Source organism: Taeniopygia guttata, chromosome 4A (assembly GCF_048771995.1).
Source record: "Taeniopygia guttata chromosome 4A, bTaeGut7.mat, whole genome shotgun sequence".
NCBI lineage: Eukaryota > Metazoa > Chordata > Aves > Passeriformes > Estrildidae > Taeniopygia > Taeniopygia guttata.
In genome coordinates this window covers 5,129,759-5,148,774 of record NC_133029.1, presented here as the reverse complement: position 1 = coordinate 5,148,774, position 19,016 = coordinate 5,129,759, and the positions used below count along the sequence as shown (strand labels likewise).

At 47.7% G+C, this 19,016-nt stretch overlaps 1 protein-coding gene across 4 annotated transcripts; it reads left to right on the top strand.

The window, feature by feature from the left end:
- The first annotated feature begins 193 nt into the window (after positions 1-193).
- On the top strand, positions 194-18,240 carry KIF4A (kinesin family member 4A). 4 transcript variants are annotated; one of them, XM_030272444.4, is made up of 31 exons: positions 194-294; positions 471-600; positions 672-786; positions 1,438-1,628; positions 1,866-1,955; positions 2,506-2,672; positions 2,850-2,944; positions 3,128-3,247; positions 4,223-4,398; positions 5,188-5,249; positions 5,913-6,048; positions 6,501-6,559; positions 6,744-6,849; positions 7,493-7,558; positions 7,835-8,020; positions 8,382-8,485; positions 8,718-8,862; positions 9,300-9,410; positions 9,887-9,970; positions 10,637-10,750; positions 10,937-11,092; positions 11,631-11,725; positions 12,646-12,775; positions 13,506-13,676; positions 14,028-14,135; positions 14,320-14,397; positions 14,481-14,582; positions 15,238-15,387; positions 16,139-16,255; positions 16,902-17,024; positions 17,516-18,240. In XM_030272444.4, exons 2-31 carry the CDS (start codon positions 478-480, stop codon positions 17,690-17,692), a joined length of 3,657 nt encoding a protein of 1,218 aa, XP_030128304.4. In that variant the 5' UTR covers positions 194-294; positions 471-477; the 3' UTR covers positions 17,693-18,240. The 4 variants fall into 4 exon arrangements, with proteins under 4 accessions (XP_030128304.4, XP_072785154.1, XP_030128302.4 ...); XM_072929053.1 differs by lacking the exon at positions 16,139-16,255; XM_030272442.4 differs by lacking the exon at positions 194-294 and having other exon boundaries at positions 302-600.
- The last annotated feature ends 776 nt before the right edge of the window (positions 18,241-19,016 follow it).

The window sequence follows — 19,016 nt, the reverse complement described above, 5'->3', positions numbered from 1 at the left end:
GTGATTGGTCGAGACGCGCCCCTAGCCCCGCCCTCTGCCTGACGCACCCGCACGCGATTGGTTCCGCCCCACCCTCCTCCCCGCTCCTCGCGCCGCACCACCCTCACCCTCCGTCCCGCGTGACGCACCGTTCTACGATTGGCCGCCGCCGCGCCACTGGGTGACGCACGGCCCTGCGATTGGCTGCGGCGCCGCGCCGCCTGCCGTCGCTGTCGGTGATTGGGCGCGGCGCGCGCGGCCCGGTTTGAACGGCGGCCGTTGCGGCGCTGCCATCGGGCCGGGCGGCGGTTCCAGGTCAGTCCCGCGGCCGCCCCGCGACACCGGGCAGGGCCGGCCGGGCCCGCTCCGCTCCGCCCCAGGGCAGCCGCTCCATCCCCGCCCCCTCCTCCATCCCTCAGCCCGCTTCCCCGCCGCTCCACTCCCGCAGCGCGGTGTGTGGCGGCCCGCCTCACGGCGCCCATGTCCCGCAGGCCGGCCATGGTGCGGGAGGACGAGAAGGGCATCCCGGTGCGTGTGGCGCTGCGCTGCCGGCCGCTGGTGCCCAAGGAGACCGGCGAGGGCTGCCGGATGTGCCTGTCCTTCGTGCCCGGGGAGCCGCAGGTGGGTAAACCCGGGGGCGGCCGGGGCCCCGCGGCCCGGCACCAGCGCTGCCCCGTCCCTCTCGCCCGCAGGTCGTGGTGGGCAATGACAAAGCCTTCACCTACGACTACGTGTTCGACCCGTCCGTGGAGCAGGAGGAGGTTTTCAACACCGCGGTGTCGCCTCTGGTCCGAGGCATCTTCAAAGGTTTGTGCCGGGTTTTGCCCGTTCGCAGCCCGCTCCTCTCCGCAGAACCAGGGGTGTGTTTTCTGAGGCCGTTCTCATGGAATGCCGCAGGAGTTTGGGTCGGAACAGACCTTAAAGCTCATTCCATTTCACCCCTGCCATGGCAGCGACACCTTCCACCAGCCCAGGCTGCTCCAAGCCCTGTCCAGCCTGGCCTTGGGCACTTCCAGGGATCCAGAGGCAGGCACAGCTTCTCTGGGCACCCTGTGCCAGGGCCTGCCCACCCTCGCAGGGAACAATTCCTTCCCAATATTCCTTTGGCAGTGGGAAGCAATTCCCCCTTGTCCTGTCACTCCAAGCCATTATAAAAAGTTCCTCTCCCTCCCTAAGAATAACACAATGGATTGATAAACATCCTGTTCCAGGATGCTGCTGTGAAGCTGGGACCACAGGGAATTTGTGCTGTTTTTCTGTTTACTTTTAATAAAACATCCAGTCTTAACAAAGAGCTGAAATAATAATTTTATCTGTGCTTTATTAAGCTTTCATTGTCTCAATATTCCTGACTGTGATCTATGCGTAAAACTGGTGTAAACTGATTGTTTTCTGTAAGGGTGGTTTTAAAAAAAAACAGCTTTTAGTCTTCACATAACTCTCCCTTTGTTCCCTCAGGATACAATGCCACTGTCTTGGCCTATGGACAGACAGGGTCAGGGAAAACCTATTCCATGGGAGGCACCTACACTGCCAACCAGGAGCATGAGCCCAGCGTGGGGGTCATCCCCAGGGTCATCAAGCTGCTCTTTGAGGAGAAACAGCAAAGGCAGGACTGGGACTTCGTCCTCAAAGTTTCCTATTTGGAGGTAAAAGTTTGGTTTTTATCAAGTTAGGAATAAAGTGAGGTCACCTCCTTCAGGTAACAGATATTGATTAAATCAAACCCTAAGACTCCCCTAAGGAGGTTTTGTCAGTCCTTTCTGGTGCAAGGTGTCTTTCCCTAAAGGTGAAATGTGGTGCCAAATTAGCACTAATTTCAGCATAACTGCCCATAATTTCAGCATAACTTTCTTTGGCTGGTAACTCTGAGCTGCTCTTTCCAGATCTACAACGAGGACATCCTGGACCTGCTGTGCCCTTCCCGAGAGCGCTCCCAGATCAGCATCCGGGAGGATCCCAAGGAAGGCATCAAGGTCTGCCCTGCTGGGGACTGAAGGGTTCATGTGGGATTTCCTGTCATCCTTAAAGCAGTGGGATGGGGCTCATCCATGTGTTAGGAGCAGCACAGAGAGATCCAGGGGGTTGGATGCTCGGGGAAAGCACAGCTTGCCAAAGAGCACATCCAGCCCCTCCTGCTCATCCCCTCTCTGGTTTGTGTCCCTTTATTCACACAAATCCCCTCCCCATCAGCCCCTTCCTGTGACAGGCACAGCTCCCAGCTCGGTCTGGGATATCCATGGATTTGCCCCTGGAGCCCTGAGGAGCTCTGGCTCCATCCCAGAGCCCAGCTGGCTCTGGAGCAGCAGAGGAACTTGGGGAGTGTTTAGGAACAGCTGATGTGATTCCATGTTCCTGAAGTGAAACTCAGAACCAGTTTTTCCTGGGAGTTTCTATTCCAGCCCCCTGGCTGGAGGTGATTCTTGGGAATGGGCTGACCCAGCCTGAGGGGGAGGGAGATTTTTCTGATCCCAGGTGGGATGAAGGGGAAGCAGAGGCTAAACAATGTTTGCTTCCTGCCTACAGATTGTGGGGCTGACAGAAAGAAATGTCACCTGTGCCCAAGAGACCGTGTCCTGCCTGGAGCAGGGGAACAACTCCAGAACTGTGGGGTCCACGGCCATGAATTCCCAGTCCTCCAGATCCCATGCCATCTTCACCATCTGCATTGATCAGAAGAAGAAAAATGACAAGTGAGTGTCATTGTGCAGCTGATGAGAGTTACTTTCCCAAAATTTCCTCATCCTGCTCCTGAGCTGTGCTTTTCAAGGCAGTTCAGGTTTTGGCTCTCTGAATTTTCAGCTCCTGGGCTGCTCCTTTTCCACCTGAAAGTTTTCCTGGGAGTGTAACCCAGATTCTTTCTGCCTTAGGAATTGCAGTTTTCACTGCAAGCTGCACCTGGTGGATCTTGCAGGCTCTGAGAGACAAAAGAAGACCAAGGCTGAGGGAGACAGACTCAAAGAAGGTCTCTGGGCTGGGGCTGGTGGAGTTTGGGTTTCTTCTCACTTGAGACTTAATAAAAGAGCAAAGCACTTCTTTAACTCTTTAATCTGCTTTTTTTTAACCTTGTTAAATTTTTAATAAGGACATGAAATGAGGTGTTTGGAGCTGTTGAGGTGCCTGTGCTCACTGTGAGCTTTGTCTGCAGGAATCAACATCAACAGAGGCCTCCTGTGCCTGGGGAATGTCATCAGTGCTCTGGGAGATGAGAATAAAAAGGGAGGGTTTGTCCCCTACAGAGACTCTAAGCTGACCAGGCTGCTGCAAGGTGAGAGAAGATGATGACAAAGCCTAAATGTACAGGTGCTTTTTAAATAACAAAGCCAGGCCTTCCCTGGACTCTTATTTTAGGTTGCAAATGCAGTGAGATGAACTCAAAACAAGTCCTGCTCTCCTGCACTTTGTGTGACAGGAGGAAACAAGACAAAATCAGGGCACATTTCTGGTGGAGAGAAGGACGATAAGAAGTCTGGGAGCAGAGTTCTTATTATTGTACCTTAATTATAGCAACTCCCTGGGTGATGTCACAGCCAGAATGAAGCTCCAGCTCTCTGTGCCTTCCCTGGGATTTGTTTTCTTAGTCTGAATAGCTTGTCCTTGTTTTTTAATAGCTGGGATTTGTCTTTCAGTGCATTTTATTTAAGTTAGTTACCCTTTAATTTGGGCACAGCTTTAGTAATGAAATGACTGGGGTTTTCGTGGTAATTACATAATATGGTACAAATTCTCTTCAGTATTTTCCATGTCTGAAAGTATGAAAGTACCTCATTAAAATCTGGATTGGGCTGGATGTGGGGCCCCTGTTTGTTGGTTTTTTTTGATCATTAGCTTTAAGAAACAATTTGTATAAAACCAAAGGATGAAGTTCTATGCAGCTTTGTGATCTGTTCGTAGCCAAAAATTCCATAAATTGGAGAAAACTCTGGATATTCATGGAGGTCTTGTTACTGGGGGGGAGAAGGGAGGGGCAAACCTGAAAGAACCAGGCCAGAAATGGCATAAAGAAATTATTTAGGGCAGCAACTGGGGTTTTTGGAATGAAATCTTTGGTTTCAAACCCTGCCTTTGGCTTGCAAAAACCCCATTTTAATACAGAACTGAGCGTGCAGAGCACAAAGTAATGAATTTCACCAAAATCCAGCTGTTTAATCTGCAATTTGGGGGTGGCTGGCACCCTTGAAGGATGACATTTCACTGTTACTGTTGCTCTGACAGCTTTGCCATTGTTCCTTCTCCTTCCCAGACTCCCTGGGTGGGAACAGCCACACGCTGATGATCGCCTGTGTGAGCCCAGCAGATTCCAACCTGGAGGAGACCCTGAACACTCTGCGTTATGCTGACAGGGCCAGGAAGATCAAAAACAAACCCATCGTCAACGTGGACCCCCAGGCAGCTGAGCTGCACCAGCTGAAGCAGCAGGTACTGGGTTATTGAGTTTTTTGAGGTTGGGATTGAAGGTGCTTGAGACAGTATTTTATGTTTATTATTTCTTATCTATGTTAGTTCAGCAGCTTTTTCATTAGTAAGGCATAAAATGGCTAACTCTTGTTACAAGGTTTTTTAAAACTATCTAATTAAGAAAGGACACTTAGGTTATTTTCTCTTTTAACTTAATAACTGATCCCTCAAAGCCTGCAATGCAGACTTCTCTGTCTAATTACAAAACATCACCTAAACTCGTGAAGGTAATATAAGAACAACTTGCTTCTGCCCTAAAACTTCTATCTTGCTTCATATTTATTTCTATATTCTAAAATCCTAAACTCTCGAAGTTTTCTACCCTTTGATATTGCAGACTCCTAACTAACTACACACCCATAATCTTAGTGCTATTAATCAATTTTAAAAGCCTGTTCTACAACCTCAGGTCAAATGCAGTGTTCTCTCGTGGCTCTGTGCCTTTAAGCACAGAAAGTTTAAAATTCTCAGCATCCCCCAGGAGTCCAACACTGGGGAAACCCCTCAGCAAACCCCAAAGGAAGGCACAGCCTCACAAAAAAATGCAAAACATCCCTAATGTGCACTGGGGTGATCCCAGAGGGAAGTGAAGAATCTTTTATTTGAGGAATAAATAACTTGGAGTACTGTAACAACGCCTCTCCTTTCCACAGGCAGTGGTAAAAGGGGAATTATGGAGCAGAGCAGTCAGGAAGACCAAGGATCCATGGAGCTGCTACATTTACAAGAAATAATTATTTGTCTTTCCAGGTCCAGCAGCTCCAGGTGTTGCTGCTCCAGGCCCATGGAGGGACCCTGCCCGTGGCTCTCAAGTAGGATTTGTTATTTAATGTCCTCTGGATGTGTATTTATCACACTCCAGAGAAGTCTCTGGATCTCTTAGCTCTGGGCAGTGCTGTGGAGTGAGGAGAGAACAAATTGGGGTTTTTTTAATCCCCTCTTTTTGTTGTCCTTCCTGGAATTCCCTGGGATATTGAGTTTTGTAGCAAACACCTCATGATTGCAAAAATGTGTTGTAGGAAGTAAAAGAGGAACCAGGAAACAGCTCCTGAATAAATTCCTCTCTCTGAGACCCATCCATCCCTGTTCTGCTCACTCCTCTACCCCTAAATGTGGGGCAGTTCCACCTCCATTATCCTTAAAAGCACAAAGTCTGGGTCAGAGTTGGATTGTGCAGGTGTTGTGTTCTGGGGATGTTTCAAAACCAAGAATGTGGAGTTCCCAACCTCTGTTTGGAGGTTTTTCCTGCATTCTGGAAGTGTCCAAGGCTTGGACAGAACCTGGAGCAGCTTGGTCTGTGGAAGGTGTTCCTGCCCATGGTAGGGGTGGGGCTGGATGAGCTTTAAGATGCTTCCTTCCCAAACCATTCTGGGCTATTTATTTTAATTTATTTAGGGAATAATAATCACTTTGGAGGTGACTTCAGTGCTATTCCAAAGCCCAAATTCACACCCAACTGCTCCTTGCCGTTGCAGTGGTTTGGCCCCCTCAGAGAACCTCCAATCCCTGATGGAGAAGAACCAATCCCTGCAGGAGGAGAACCAGAAGCTGAGCCAGGGGCTGAGTGAGGCTGCTGGGCAAACAGCACAGATGCTGGAGAGGATCATCCTGGTAAGCTCAGTTATCCCAGGAGAGCTCTAAATTGCTGGGAGTGAATCAACAGCAGCTCCTGTATTTATGACATCTTGAGAATCTCTCTTAGATGTTCCTTTCACATTGATTCCAAATCAGTCAGAACCAAAACCCTGCCAACATCTGTTGGCCTTTAGTTTCCTTTTGGAAAAAGGAGACTTGAATCTTTCAGCTTTTTAATACTTTAAATATTTTATTTTCATATGTTAAATAGCACTTGCACACTTGTGCTCTCCCTTCTCCACTCTGCTTTTTTCCTATTGCCTGCAGTGTCTATTCCTGAAAAAATGCTGTGCAATCCAAACTGCTGGCCCTGACCATGAAAGATCTTTCAGTGCTTGATTTTTCACTGCCAATCTTTCACTGCAAATTATTTAACTGATTTCTGGCTTCTTATCTTCTACAATTCAATAGAATTCTGATTTCTCTAGACAGAGCAAGAAAATGAGAAGATGAATGCAAAACTAGAGCAGCTCCAGCACCACGCTGTGTAAGTGTCCCCACACTTCTCCTGGGATAATGCCCTTGGGAATTCAATGTTTTCAGTGGGATAAACTGGATCCAGTCAGCTGGGGGTTTATTCATTAATTCTCCAGAATTAATTCAGAGGCTGAGTGGGGAAAGTTGTTCTTCCCCGGCACAAACTCACCATGGACATGCTCCCGTGTTTCCAGGTGCAAGTTGGATCTGCAGAAGCTGGTGGAGACTGTGGAAGATGAGGAGTTAAAGGAAAACGTGGAGGTGATCAGGAACCTGCAGCAGGTGCTGGCTGAGCTGCAGGTAAGGCTGATCCCATGGAAGGGGGAGTTGTGTCAGCTTACTCAGGAAATCTGGGATTCCAACAACTTCCCTCCAGGAGCACAGCAATTAAAAGTATGAAATGACTCTTGAGATCCACTTCAAAACTGTCCTGTCGTGCTTTGATGCTGCAGAAAGGCCACTTGTGCTGCTCCTGAGGGGAAGGGAAGGAGGAGCCTACATGGAAAACCTGAAACAGGAGCTTGGCATGGATTTACAGTCCCAAAATTGGACGGAGTGTTCCAAACTTGGGGATTTTTATGGACAATGTAAATTTAAATTGCAGGGATTTCAAATTGTTAAATAGAAGCTTCCAGGCTTTTGTCTAATGGAGAAATTTCAGTTCTCCCTCACTGGACGTTTCCCTGTTCTCTCCTCCTCCTCTTCCTGTTCTCTCCAGTGCTGGAGTTCAGGGAATATTTCAAGAATGACTTTTCCAACGAGACACGGAAGAGTTTCCTCACATTCCTTGAGCAGGAGGATGATGGTCTCCTCTTTCCAGAGAGGTTCTGGCCAGCGGAGAATCACATTGTGCTTTGCCATAATGTGCCAACAGACTGTTATTTCCTTCAATTTATTTCGTATTTTCCTTTTCACCCAAATTTTCTCATTTTTTGTCCACCAGAGTGAAAACACTGCCACCACAGAAGATGCTGCAGAGCTGCCAAACTCTGAACAGGATTCTCCAGGTGTAAGTGAGAGGCTCGGCAGTGCATACCTCACTGGGGCATGGTTTTATCTCCTCATCACTTTTATCTGCTCCCTCCTGCTAATTTTCAAACCAAATGCTTAATAAATCATAACTCTTGTCTGTGCTGTTTCAATCTCAATGTGTTCAAGGTCAAGGTCTCATTTCTGAATATCTGATTTTTTACATAAAAATGAATTTGAAGCACTCTGTAGAAACAGAGATTGTGTAATTCAGGAGCTCTGGATTGGCCTCTCCTCATGGCAGTGTTTCCTGCAGGGAACAGAAGTGGGCCAGGAATCCAAGAGAGCCTCCAACGAATTCAGCACCCAACACGCCCTGCGCCAGGCACAACTCTCCAGGGAGCTGCTGGAGCTCAACAAAGCCCTGACTCTGAAAGAGGCCCTGGCCAAAAAAATGTCTCAAAATGATTCTCAGCTTGGGCCCATTCAGTCCCAGTACCAGGTAAAGCTGAAATCCTCCTTGGTCAGTTTGTTTTCCCGAATTCCTGCTGGGGAGGGAAGGGAGATCTGTCTTCAGGAACCTGTCCTGATTTGGGTCTATTCCTTAAGCTGGGTCCCTGCTCCCTTGGGCAGTTTTCCCTGCTGTGCTGGGATCTCCCATCCCTGAAGTGACTCTGCGCCCACCAAAGCTCCAGAATGTGCTGGGCCAGCCCCTGTAGCCCTCACACTGCCCTTAGTTAAGGTGGTTTAGCAGCCTGCTGCAAAGCAATGGGGTTTTTCAAGGTTTCTCAGTCTTAAAGGTTTTATTCAGGGTGTCTTTTCAAGGTTTCTATTTGGAGATTTATTCTTCTTGTCCTTTCTAGACCAATATCAAGGATCTGGAATTGGAGGTCAGCAACTTGCAGAAGGAAAAGGAGGAACTGATCCTTGCTCTGCAAATGGCAAAGAAGGACATCAACCAGGCCAAGTAAGAGGGCTCTGCCTGCAGCTCTGGGGGCTGTCAGTGTGTCTGAAAATCCAATGTCTTGCACTTCCATGATCTGTAAAAGCTCTTTTTTGGTGTAAAAGTGTCCCTTTAACATGCCAGGATCTGCAAAGAAACCTCCTGTGGGCTTTCAGCAGCAGCAGAGGTGACAGAGGTGACATTTTTCATGAGGTGTCTCTGAAGCTGGAGAGGATTTGTTGTTGTTTCTCTCCAGGCTGAGCGAGCGGCGCCGGAAGAGGCTCCAGGAGCTGGAAGCACAAATTGGTGAGCTCAAGAAGAAGCTGAATGAGCAATCCAAGCTCCTGAAGCTGAAGGAATCCACGGAGCACACGGTGTCCAAACTGAACCAGGAGATCAGGGTAACCAACAGGCACCTCTGACTTGAGCCAGTGTGGGCAAAGCAGCTCCCAGGCAGGAATCCCAGGCAGGAATCCACTTTCTGTTTAGTCAGACTGAAAATAGCAGGTTTTGGCAAGATTCCTGTAGCTACATAACCACAATAGGCAGGTGACTAGTGAGATTTGGGAGGAAAATAAGTCCAAAGTGGCACTTCTAATTTATTGCCTCAGTCAAATAATTTGATTTCTCTTTGATTTCCTTAAATTGTGCCTGTGTTGGTCTCCTCTTATGCCTAAAACCCCCTGTTTTTTAGCACTTTGAGAGTGTCCTGGGTGGGAGCACAGTAAGATTTCCCACCTGCCACTCCCCACACCTGGCAGACACAGAGGAGAATGGAGGTTGAAGCTCTTTAGGATGTAAATCCTGGATAATTCTTCCAGCCACTGGTGTTTTTCAGGAAATGAAGCAGCAAAGGGTGCAGCTGATGCGTCAGATGAAGGAAGACACTGAGAAATTCAGGCAGTGGAAGCAGCAGAAGGACAAGGAAGTGATCCAGCTGAAGGAAAAGGTGAGCAAACAAGCCCCTCATACTATTCCTTCCTCCAAAGGGCTGCCTGAAGGTTTCTTTAGCTGGGAAGTATCTTAGAAGAGATGGGAATGCTTTGAAGAGAAGCTTGGCTCATGTGGCTGCCACTTTTCACCACTTGGACTTATTTGTGGCTGGAGATCTTCGAGCTCTTGCCACAGCTGTGACTCTGCTCTAAAGCAGAAAACAAAAATAGTCAATATTTGAAGGATTTAAAGTTGTAGAGTTTGGCCTTGGGATAGGAGGTCTTAAAACTTCCAAAGGGATGTTGGATCTGCATGTTAATAAAATCCAGCTGCTTGTGGTGGCTGAGTGCAATGGCCAGCAAACACCTGGAGTTTGGTGTCACAGCAATTCCTGCCCCTCAATGCCTTGGCATGCTCAGGCTGGAATTTTGGGGGGTGCAACCTTTCCTTTGTAATGAAAAATGTGACTTTTCCAGCTGTTTTTCCTTGCAGGACCGTAAGAGGCAATATGAGCTCCTCAAACTGGAGAGGGATTTCCAGAAACAGGCCAACGTCCTCCGGCGCAAAACAGAGGAGGTGAGGAGCCAACATCTCCTGGAAACTCCCAGCCAATCCCTAAAGTCTGCCAAGTGGGGCTGGAGGAAGGAGCAGGATACACAGAAACCTCTTAAATAAAGTTTAGAGACTGGGAAAAAAAGTTTTCTCTCTATAGAGAAATCCCCATTTTTGCCTTGGGGCCTTTGGGGGATCCCAGTTAAATTTGCTGCTTGGGTGCCAGAGTTGGCCCTGGGTGCCAGAGCTGGCCCTGGGTGCCAGAGCTGGCCCTGGGTGCCAGAGCTGGCCCTGGGTGCCAGAGCTGGCCCTGGGTGCCAAGTTCCTGTGGCAAATCCATGCAGATGCCCAAGGTAGGAAGTGGGGAATGAGTTTGAGTGGTGGATCTACAAGGTTGATCAAAATCCTTTCAGGATGGCTTTGTAAAAGAAATACATATTCAACCCCTCATTTTGGGTGTTTTTTTCTACCTTCAGGCCTAGAAGGAGCTTTTCTTTTAAAGGAGGAATGTCAGCAAAGGAAATAAATCAAAAGGGCAGGACTCCTTGAGTTAAACCAGGATAATTTGAGATTTATTAATCTTGTGCTGTCACTGTCTCAGTGTTTGCCCTGGGCTGGGAATCCCTGGTGTTTCCAGCTGTAGCAGATGATTTGCAGTCCCTAATCAGCTCCTTGTGGAATCTTTTCCAGGCAGCAGCTGCCAACAAACGCCTCAAGGATGCCCTGCAGAGGCAGAAGGAGGTGGCGGATAAACGGAAGGAGACCCAAAATCGGGGCATGGAAGGAATTGCTGCACGAGTCAAAGTGGGTAACTGTTTTTGCATCCCAGCACTGAGCAAACTAGGATTTGGGGTGGGTGCTGCTGGCCTTGGTGGCAGGAGGACCAGGGAATTGCAATGGGATTATTCAGTTTCTATGAAATGCCTTCACGGAGAAGGATTCAGTCCTGGAGCTGAGCTCAGCCACTGGGTTTTGGGGTTATTTTTTCAGAGCTGGCTAGCAAATGAAGTCGAGGTTCTTGTCAGCACTGAGGAAGCTCGAAGACACCTGTCAGACCTGCTGGAGGACAGGAAAATCCTGGCAAAAGAGCTCCTTCAGCTGAAAGAGAAGAAAGATGCTGGAGAAAACCCCCCTCCAAAGCTCCGGGTAAGAGGGAAATTCCCCTTTTCCCACCCCACTCCTCCTGCTGTTCAGCAATACTGGATTCATTATTCTGTCTCCTACTTGACCTGTTCCCTCAGCAGGTGGGGATGGATCCCACCCTTGGCTACTTTTCTGGGAGGAATGGTTAATATTTTTATCCTCTGTCATGTCAAGGACAAGAGGTGCTGAAGGAACTTGTTACTTAATGGAATTTGGGAATTTTTTTTCCCTGAAAGGGCAGTCAGGCTTTGGAATGGGCTGCCCAGGGAAGTGGTGGAATCACCATCCCTGGAAGTGTCCAAAAAACATCTGGATGTGGCACCTGGGGACATGGGTGACCCATCAGGGTTGGGTGAATGGTTGGACTCAACGTTCCAACCTCAAGGATTCTGAGGGATGTCAGTGGCTCACTCCTCTTAGCAAAGGCTTTTGGGGAGGAACAATGGACCTGAAGCTGTGGGGAGATGCCTGGGGGCTTTCCTAGCTGGAATATCTGTAAATGTGTGATTTCCTGCCCTGCATCCTGGTGCTGTGCTTGCAGAGGCGCACCTACTGCCTGGCGGAGCTGCAGGCTCTGGACACGGATCTCTCTGTCTCCAAGCAGATTGAGAGCCTGCAAACAGAGATGGAGCTCAGGTAAGGCACTGCCACAACGCTCATCCACGCTGCCTTGCCTCTGCCTGTGCCCTCATTTCCATCCCAGCTCCCTGGGAGGTGGAGGAGGATGTAAAACACACAGACTGACTGGAAATGATGAGGGAAAGCCTTTTCACTCAGTACAAGAGCATTGGTCTGCTTTCCTAACCAGCACCCTAACCCATCTGATTGTTTTAGAGCCACTGCCAAAGCAAATTGGGGTGAAAACACAGGTGCTGAAATCTTTTTCCAAAGGTTCCAAATTATCTTTACAGTCTGATTCATACTGATGGACAAACCTTTTTCCTCTGCATCTAAATATTAATCATATTTACACTGGGTGTGAGCCAAGAAAGTTTTCCAATCCTAGATGTATCATTGGTGTTTGATGGGATGGCTGGCCAAGCTCTGTCTCCATGAAAAATATCCCCCATGGTAAACTGTTACTGAAAACAGAACTGAGGTATAATTACACCAAGAATCCCATACATCAGAGGGATTTATAACAAATTGTGGAAGATGAATTTTCCTGTTGGCCAAGTATCTACTGACAAACCAACCGAGCAAGTTGAAAATGGCTTTTCAGAGGGCAAAACCCCCAAACCCCTTTCCAAAAAAAGTGTGTTTTCCTGGCTGGAATTCTTCCAAAATGTGGGGAAAATACTCAGGAACTTGGTCTGGGTGTTTTGAGTTGTTAGTGAGCACCTCTGGGGTTAAAAACCTCCACTTTTATTTGGGAATGTGGAGTGGAGGCAAAATTCCCCAGGGGGGAGCAATGCAGGCTCCAAGTGCTCTACTGAGCAGCAAAAATCTCAATTTATATTATTTTACTTAATATTCTGTGAACAGTCACATTAGCCCAGAAACCAGCCCTGGTTTTCTCCTGTGTTGTAACCCCAAATCCGTGGATTCTTCCCCAGGAGTGCCCAGATTGCAGATCTGCAGCAGAAACTCCTGGATGCAGACAATGGAGATCGGGCCAAGCAGCGCTGGGACAACATTGCCACCATCCTGGAGGCCAAATGTGCTCTGAAGTATCTCCTGGGAGAGGTAAACCCTGGATTTTCCTCTTTTATCCCTGATAAAAGGCTGTAAGTCTGCTTAGCCACTAATAACAGGAAGTGACCAAAGGAATTTGAGTGGAGCCCTCTTGTAGTGGATGAGGTTTATTCCTCTCTCAAGTTTGGATTAAAGTAATCTGTACTGGGGAGTGAAATCTGAAAAGCAGGGAAGAGGGGAGTGGAATAGATGAGGGTCTGGAGATACCAGCCACATGCTTGCATGGGAAAAGGGAAAAAGCAAATTTCAGAAGTGGAAGAGAAGAAAAAGTATCTAAAATGCTTCCTGAACAAGCAGGGAAACAAGGGCAGTGCTGGCTGAGGTAGGGGAAGCAGTGGAATTGGTGTTGAGATGGGAAAAAGAGAAATTGGGATTATGTGGGATTAGGGAAAGAGTAACTGAAGGACAAAATTACCTGTTGCTCCCTGGTGCTTGGACATCAAAGGAGAAGAGTGAAAAGGAAAATACTCCAAGTGCTGCAGGAAGGGAGGGGAATTCAGCACTGTGAACAAGACCCTCAGCTCCCTACGTTTTGCACTTCCAAAGTGTCTGCCTCTGAATCTCTCCTGGTTTCCTTGGTGCTGAGGGCTGGTCCAGTTCCTGGGGTGGCTGGAAGTGACAGGGATGCTTCCCCTCCACACTGCAGCTCCTGTCCCAGCAGGGAATCCCTGTCCCAGCAGGGAATCCCTGTCCCAAGCCAGGCCTTGCTCTTGTTTTCCAGCTGGTCTCCTCCAAAGTGCAGGAGAGCAAACTGCAGAGCGGCCTGCAACAGAGCCAGGCCAGCTGCTCTGATGTGCAGAAGATGCTGATGGAAGAGAGAAACCACATAGCAGAGATGGAGACAGAGTTCCAAAATCAGATTTTGGTGCAGGAACAACAACACCAGGAAAAGGTGAATCACAGCTCATGGAAATCTTGGAGATTGATCTCCAGGTCTGCTTAGAAAGGCAAAGGGGGATGTGCTGAAATGAAGCTGGCGCTGAATATCAGCTCAAATTTTGTTGGATTTGCAGATGGTTCATTCAAAGCCAAAGAAATCTCTGTATTCATCCTGTGCAAATTAGTTTATTCAGTAACTTTCCTCCTTCTTTAAATGGGGAAGCTGCACCTGAGCACAAGATAACTTTTCAAATAGATATGGGTGGAATTGTGCTGGAATGACAGGAAATTTCCCTTAGCCTGGACTTTGATGCCAAGTGCTCCTTTCAGGAGTTCACCCCTGTTTATTCCAACTTGCTTTTAGGTTCTGTACCTGCTCAGCCAGTTCCAGCAGAAGGAAGCAGCAGAGAAGAGATTGGAAGATTCCCTGAATGAGCAGGAGAAACAACTGCAGGAGCGACTGCGGTTCCAGGTGCAGTGGCTGAGGGAGGCTGTGGAAGGTGGGATCCTTTGGGATTCCTGGAATTAGGAGGAGGATCGTGTGTTCCCTTTGCAGAAGCCTGCCTGGGGTGGTTGCTGTGCAGGCTGGAATAACCCTGGGGAATTTTCTCTTATTTATCTCCAATGAAACAAATTTCCTCTTGTCCTGCAAACAGGAGGAAGAGCTGGAAAAAATGAGGGAGATCTGTGAGAAGAACCAGGAACTCCTCCGTGAAAATGACACTCTGAAACAGGTAGAGCCTTGTACAGACACCAGAGCCTCGTGGCACTTGGGTTTGATGGATTTTGCAGAGCTAATTCTTGTCCTTTTTGACAGAAACTGCTGCTCCTCCAAGTTGCCAGTGGCCAGAAGCTCCGGCACATCCAGCAAAGGCCACCTGAGTCTCCAGACTCTTCTTTTGATTATGTTCCACCCAAAGTAAGAGGCTGCACAGTTTGTTGTGCACCTGAATTCTTTGCCAGAGTTAATCTTGGCTATTGAGAATGTGGTTTTTGTTCTCCTAAGCTGCTTTTACCAGGCACTTGTTCTGCTCATTGAAGTGGCCCCTTCAGTCCTTTCCAGAAGACTCAAATTTGGTTTTTTACATTAGTTTTTTTACATTAGTTTTTTGGTTAAAAATAAAAGCAAACAAACCCCCAAACCTGTTTCCTCGTTTTAGTTCTGACTCTGTATCCTCCTTCACAATCCAGATTGTTTTTCTGTAGCATTCCCAGTCTTTAAATTATGGAGCAAAGCACATGTTTCACAGCAAACTTTGCTGCTTTGCATAGAGCCAAATTTCTTACTGCTGGGAGGAAGAAATTATTTAAAACTCTTTGGACAGGAGAGTGACACTTGCTTTTTGTCATGTGATGTGTCAACAACTCAGACTTCCAAGGATTTGTCATCAATAGTTAAAATTGATTGAATTTTCAATCCCTGATAATTGGATCTTTTTTTTCCCACCCTCACTCCACAACTGTGAGGGACTCTGAAAACCCTAATAAAACCTTATTAAAATTAAAAAATTAATATTATTAGTGAAGTAGAAGTGATTTTTGGTGGCCTAACCCCTCGTGCTCCTGTGTTGCAGCCCAAGACCCGCCGGCACACGACGGCCAAGCCCCGAGCACCCAGCCCCGAGGTGGATGTGGAGGAGCTGCTCTCTGACCCTGGGGAGCTGGAGGATTCTGACTGGCTTCCTGGGAAAGCAGGCAGAGGAACGAGAAAAAACCTCATGGGGGTAAGATCCAGCTGCCCTTGATCCAGTGTCTATGAGGGAATCACTGGCTGTGTGCAGGGGTTGGTGTGGAGCTGTGGGGTGTGGCGTCTCCATTGTTCTCAAAGTGGCAGGGATGAGTTATTTGGGTGCCTGGGGATATTTGGGACCTTCCCACAGACACAGCAAAGGTTGTCTGCAGTCAGCAAGACCTTCCTGGACAGGTTTTCCCTGTCCAAGTCACCTTCTCCCATGTTCTGTCCTGCTGCCTCTGTCTGAGCTGGCCTCTGCTTCAGGAGCAGCCCCCACAGCAGCCAGATCCATTAAGGGAGCAGCTTTTAGGGAAAACAAACTGGGGAAAAAAACAAAAAAAAAAGGATGGCCTGTTGTGGATCCCTGTTTTCTTTGGGAGCCTGCAGCTTCCATCTGTCTGTGTCAGTCTGGAGCTTCAGCCTGTGGCTCAGAAAATTCCTGAGGCTTTTGGGGTGGGAACTCCCTCTTTTCATGGAAGTGTGGCACAGAAACTGGGATCCTTTGACATAACCCTAAGTCAGGTACTGAGTAACTGAAGGTACTTCTGTAGATCCTGGAGATGGATCTGTAGGTGGAAGGATTTTATTCTGGATATTAGGAGGAAAATTGTTCTGGGCTGTAGCGAAATGCGACAAGGGACAGACAGCTTGGGGGTGTTCCTGTCCTTGAGGTGCCACAGCTGGCAGGACCTGGAGCATCCCAGGAGCATCCTGGCCATTGGATCCCCCTTCCTCCCTCACAGTGCTCGTGCAAGGGCCGCTGTGGGAACAGGCAGTGCGGCTGCAGGAAGCAGAAGTTGGCATGCACCGACGGCTGCAGCTGCGCCGCGGCCACGTGCAGGAACAGGGAGCAGGGTCTGGTGAGTGCTGCTGCCTCTGGGGGCCTCAGGGGCTGCACTTGGGCAGGAGCAAAGCTGGATGAAGGGATAATTCCCACACAAGCATAGTTTGTCCAGGCAGAGCACGTGCACTTTGCTTGAAACTCTGTGAATGTCAATAATTAGTGCCTCTCTGGTAACTGAAGACAATTTTCCACTGCAGGACCAGACTCTGCCTTTCAGGACAGAATTTTGGAGAGTCACAGCAAAGATTTTCAAGTTACCACTTCTCATCCACAAATCTGAGGATAAATTATTTAAATTTTCCTTTTGGATTAAAAAAAATTAAAGTTTTGTCTTTGGCTTCAGACAACACAAAACCTTGACTCATTCCCAGATTTCTTTTTAAGAATTGAAGGGATGGTTTGGGGAGGGGACTGAAGCAGCAGGAAGGTCCATGAGAAACTGATGTCCCTAGTGGGAATTTTGCTCTTGGATCTCAGAGATGTGGAGCAGGGCCATCCCATAGTTCACTAATTACTGCCTATTTTATGGAGGCCTAGTCTGAGCTGCAGCATCCTGTACTGTGGAAAACTTCCCAGCTGGAGAGTAGGGGGCTGTGGTGGGAAGGGAAGGGAAGGGATGGGATGGATGTTCTGCAAGAGCTTCACCCTCTGCTGTGCCTCAGGAAACCACAACATGTGAGGAAAACAAAAGGGACTCAGAAGGGTCCTTGAAGCTGGAAGACCCCACGGAGGTGAAAGCAGAAGAGAGCTTCTTCCAGCCCGTGTGCATCACTCCAACCACCAAGGTATTCCCAGGGGAGAGCAGAGCTGTGAATGAGGGATCTCGGGGGGAAACCACCCCAGAGGAGAAGCTGCTGCTGGAAAACTCTGCACAGCTCCAGGCGGCTCGTGTGGAATTTGAGAGGGTGCTCGAATTCCTAAGTTCCCACACTGAGAAGGTGCCATGAGCTTGCCACATTTTCCTGCAGCACCTTCAGCAAGGAGGGAGGGGAAGTGAGGAGTTTGCAGGATAAAATCACATCTGTCCATGTTCAAAGTGACCTCTCTGACCTGGCACATCTCATTTCACCTCAGCTAAACAAATTCCCTTTTGCCATGGGAACCCACTATGCCTCCTGCTGTCTCTTCCTGCCGGATCTTGATATTTTTTAAAAAAATTTTTCTTGACTTGAGTAAAAAACTCTTGAGGTTGGCCTGGTACTTTTGGTGTGCTGCTGCTTCTGGTGGGTCACTCCAGTAGTGACTCACTCCAAAGATTGTCCCTTGCTTTCCACAGGTCCTGCAGGACATCACAGAGCAGGAGGTGCTCCTGAAGCTTCCCAGCACTGCTGCCTCCCTGCTCGGGAGGGATGAGGAGTCCCAGGAGAACCAGAACCCCTTTGGGAGGAAGAAGAAGAGGATGTTGAGCACCAACATCAGCTTCTTCTCAGGCTGCACCCCCATCAAGGAGTAGTTAAACTGCCCTGGAGTTTTCCCATCCCTTTAGGCCACATTCCTGGTGACTTTTGAGGGAGTTGGATTCTCCTGCTGGAGCAGCAGCCCCTGCCCTCAGCAAGGGAGTCAAACTGTTTCTTTCTTGTCGTGTCTCTGTAAATATTTGTGTGTTGGGGCCATGTTGGGGGTAAGAATATTTCCTCTGGAATTCCTGGAGTGAATGGAGGTGATTTTCCAGGTGGGTGTTCCCAGCTCCCTCCCTCCTGCTGAGCTGTGAACGCTGGGTACGGTTTCACCTGTAATCTTGAGAGAACTTTGCCTCTGCACTGGAGCTCTGCTCCTGCCTCTTCCCACGGAGCCTCAAGGAATTTTCCACTGCCCTGGGAGAGCCATGGAGTGAGAAGGCCCTGGCTGAAGTCTTAAACCAGCAGCTCTGAGCTGCTCAGGCTTTCTGGCCCCTTTGGCCGCTGGACTCGTTATTCAATGACCTTAGAAACTTGACCTATGTGAATAATGTAGGAATTTTAACTCTGGTTTGTGATTTTAATAAAGGAGTTACTAAAGAAATCTGGCTTGGAGTTGGAATTTTTGTGCACAACACCCCCCAGCCTCCCCTGGGCTCTCTGCACTTAAATTTGGTCCTAAAACCAGTCCAGGAGTTGCCACTGTGAGCTGTAAAATATTTCCAAGAGATTTAAACCCTCAGAACTTCCAATTAACAGAAGATTGTCCAAAAAGGTATGTATATATTGTTATATAAAATACGTAATTATAGAGCATAGGATTATGTCATTACACATTTTAGAATGTGTACCTAATACATAAAATACAATTTATATATGAAGTGTTTCTGTATATGTGCAACTACTGTGTATTCTCTCTATACACTATATTTGATATATTTTATGCATGTGTGCACACATATATACATTAATACATAAATATCTATGTATGTGTATAGACATACATAGACACATATGTATGTCTATATATGTATATATATTTTTTATATATATATTAATATATGATGTATATATATTAAAAAATGAGAGTTTTGAGTGTACAAGGCAATTACATGTGTTTGTCTGATAAATATATAACATGTATACACATATATCTGAAAGATATATAAATGGTATATGTGTATGTATGTGTGTACATATAAATTATATATAAATATGAAAATATATTTAAAAATAGAAAATAGATCAAAAACTTATAAAATATATATAGAAAAAAACCCTGTATATATAAAAGATATATAGAAAATACACCCTCAGGTGCGTGCACAAGACACCAAGGCCGGGTTACAAACACTCTGCACTTTTATTTCCACACTCCTG

Excerpts from the sequence above, each read along its gene's own strand:
- KIF4A (XM_030272442.4), top strand. The coding sequence starts at position 460 with ATGTCCCGCAGGCCGGCCATGGTGCGGGAGGACGAGAAGGGCATCCCG. Across the intron at positions 14,398-14,480 it reads AAAATGACACTCTGAAACAG|AAACTGCTGCTCCTCCAAGT; the intron begins GTAGAGCCTTGT and ends CCTTTTTGACAG. Across the intron at positions 14,583-15,237 it reads TTGATTATGTTCCACCCAAA|CCCAAGACCCGCCGGCACAC; the intron begins GTAAGAGGCTGC and ends CCTGTGTTGCAG.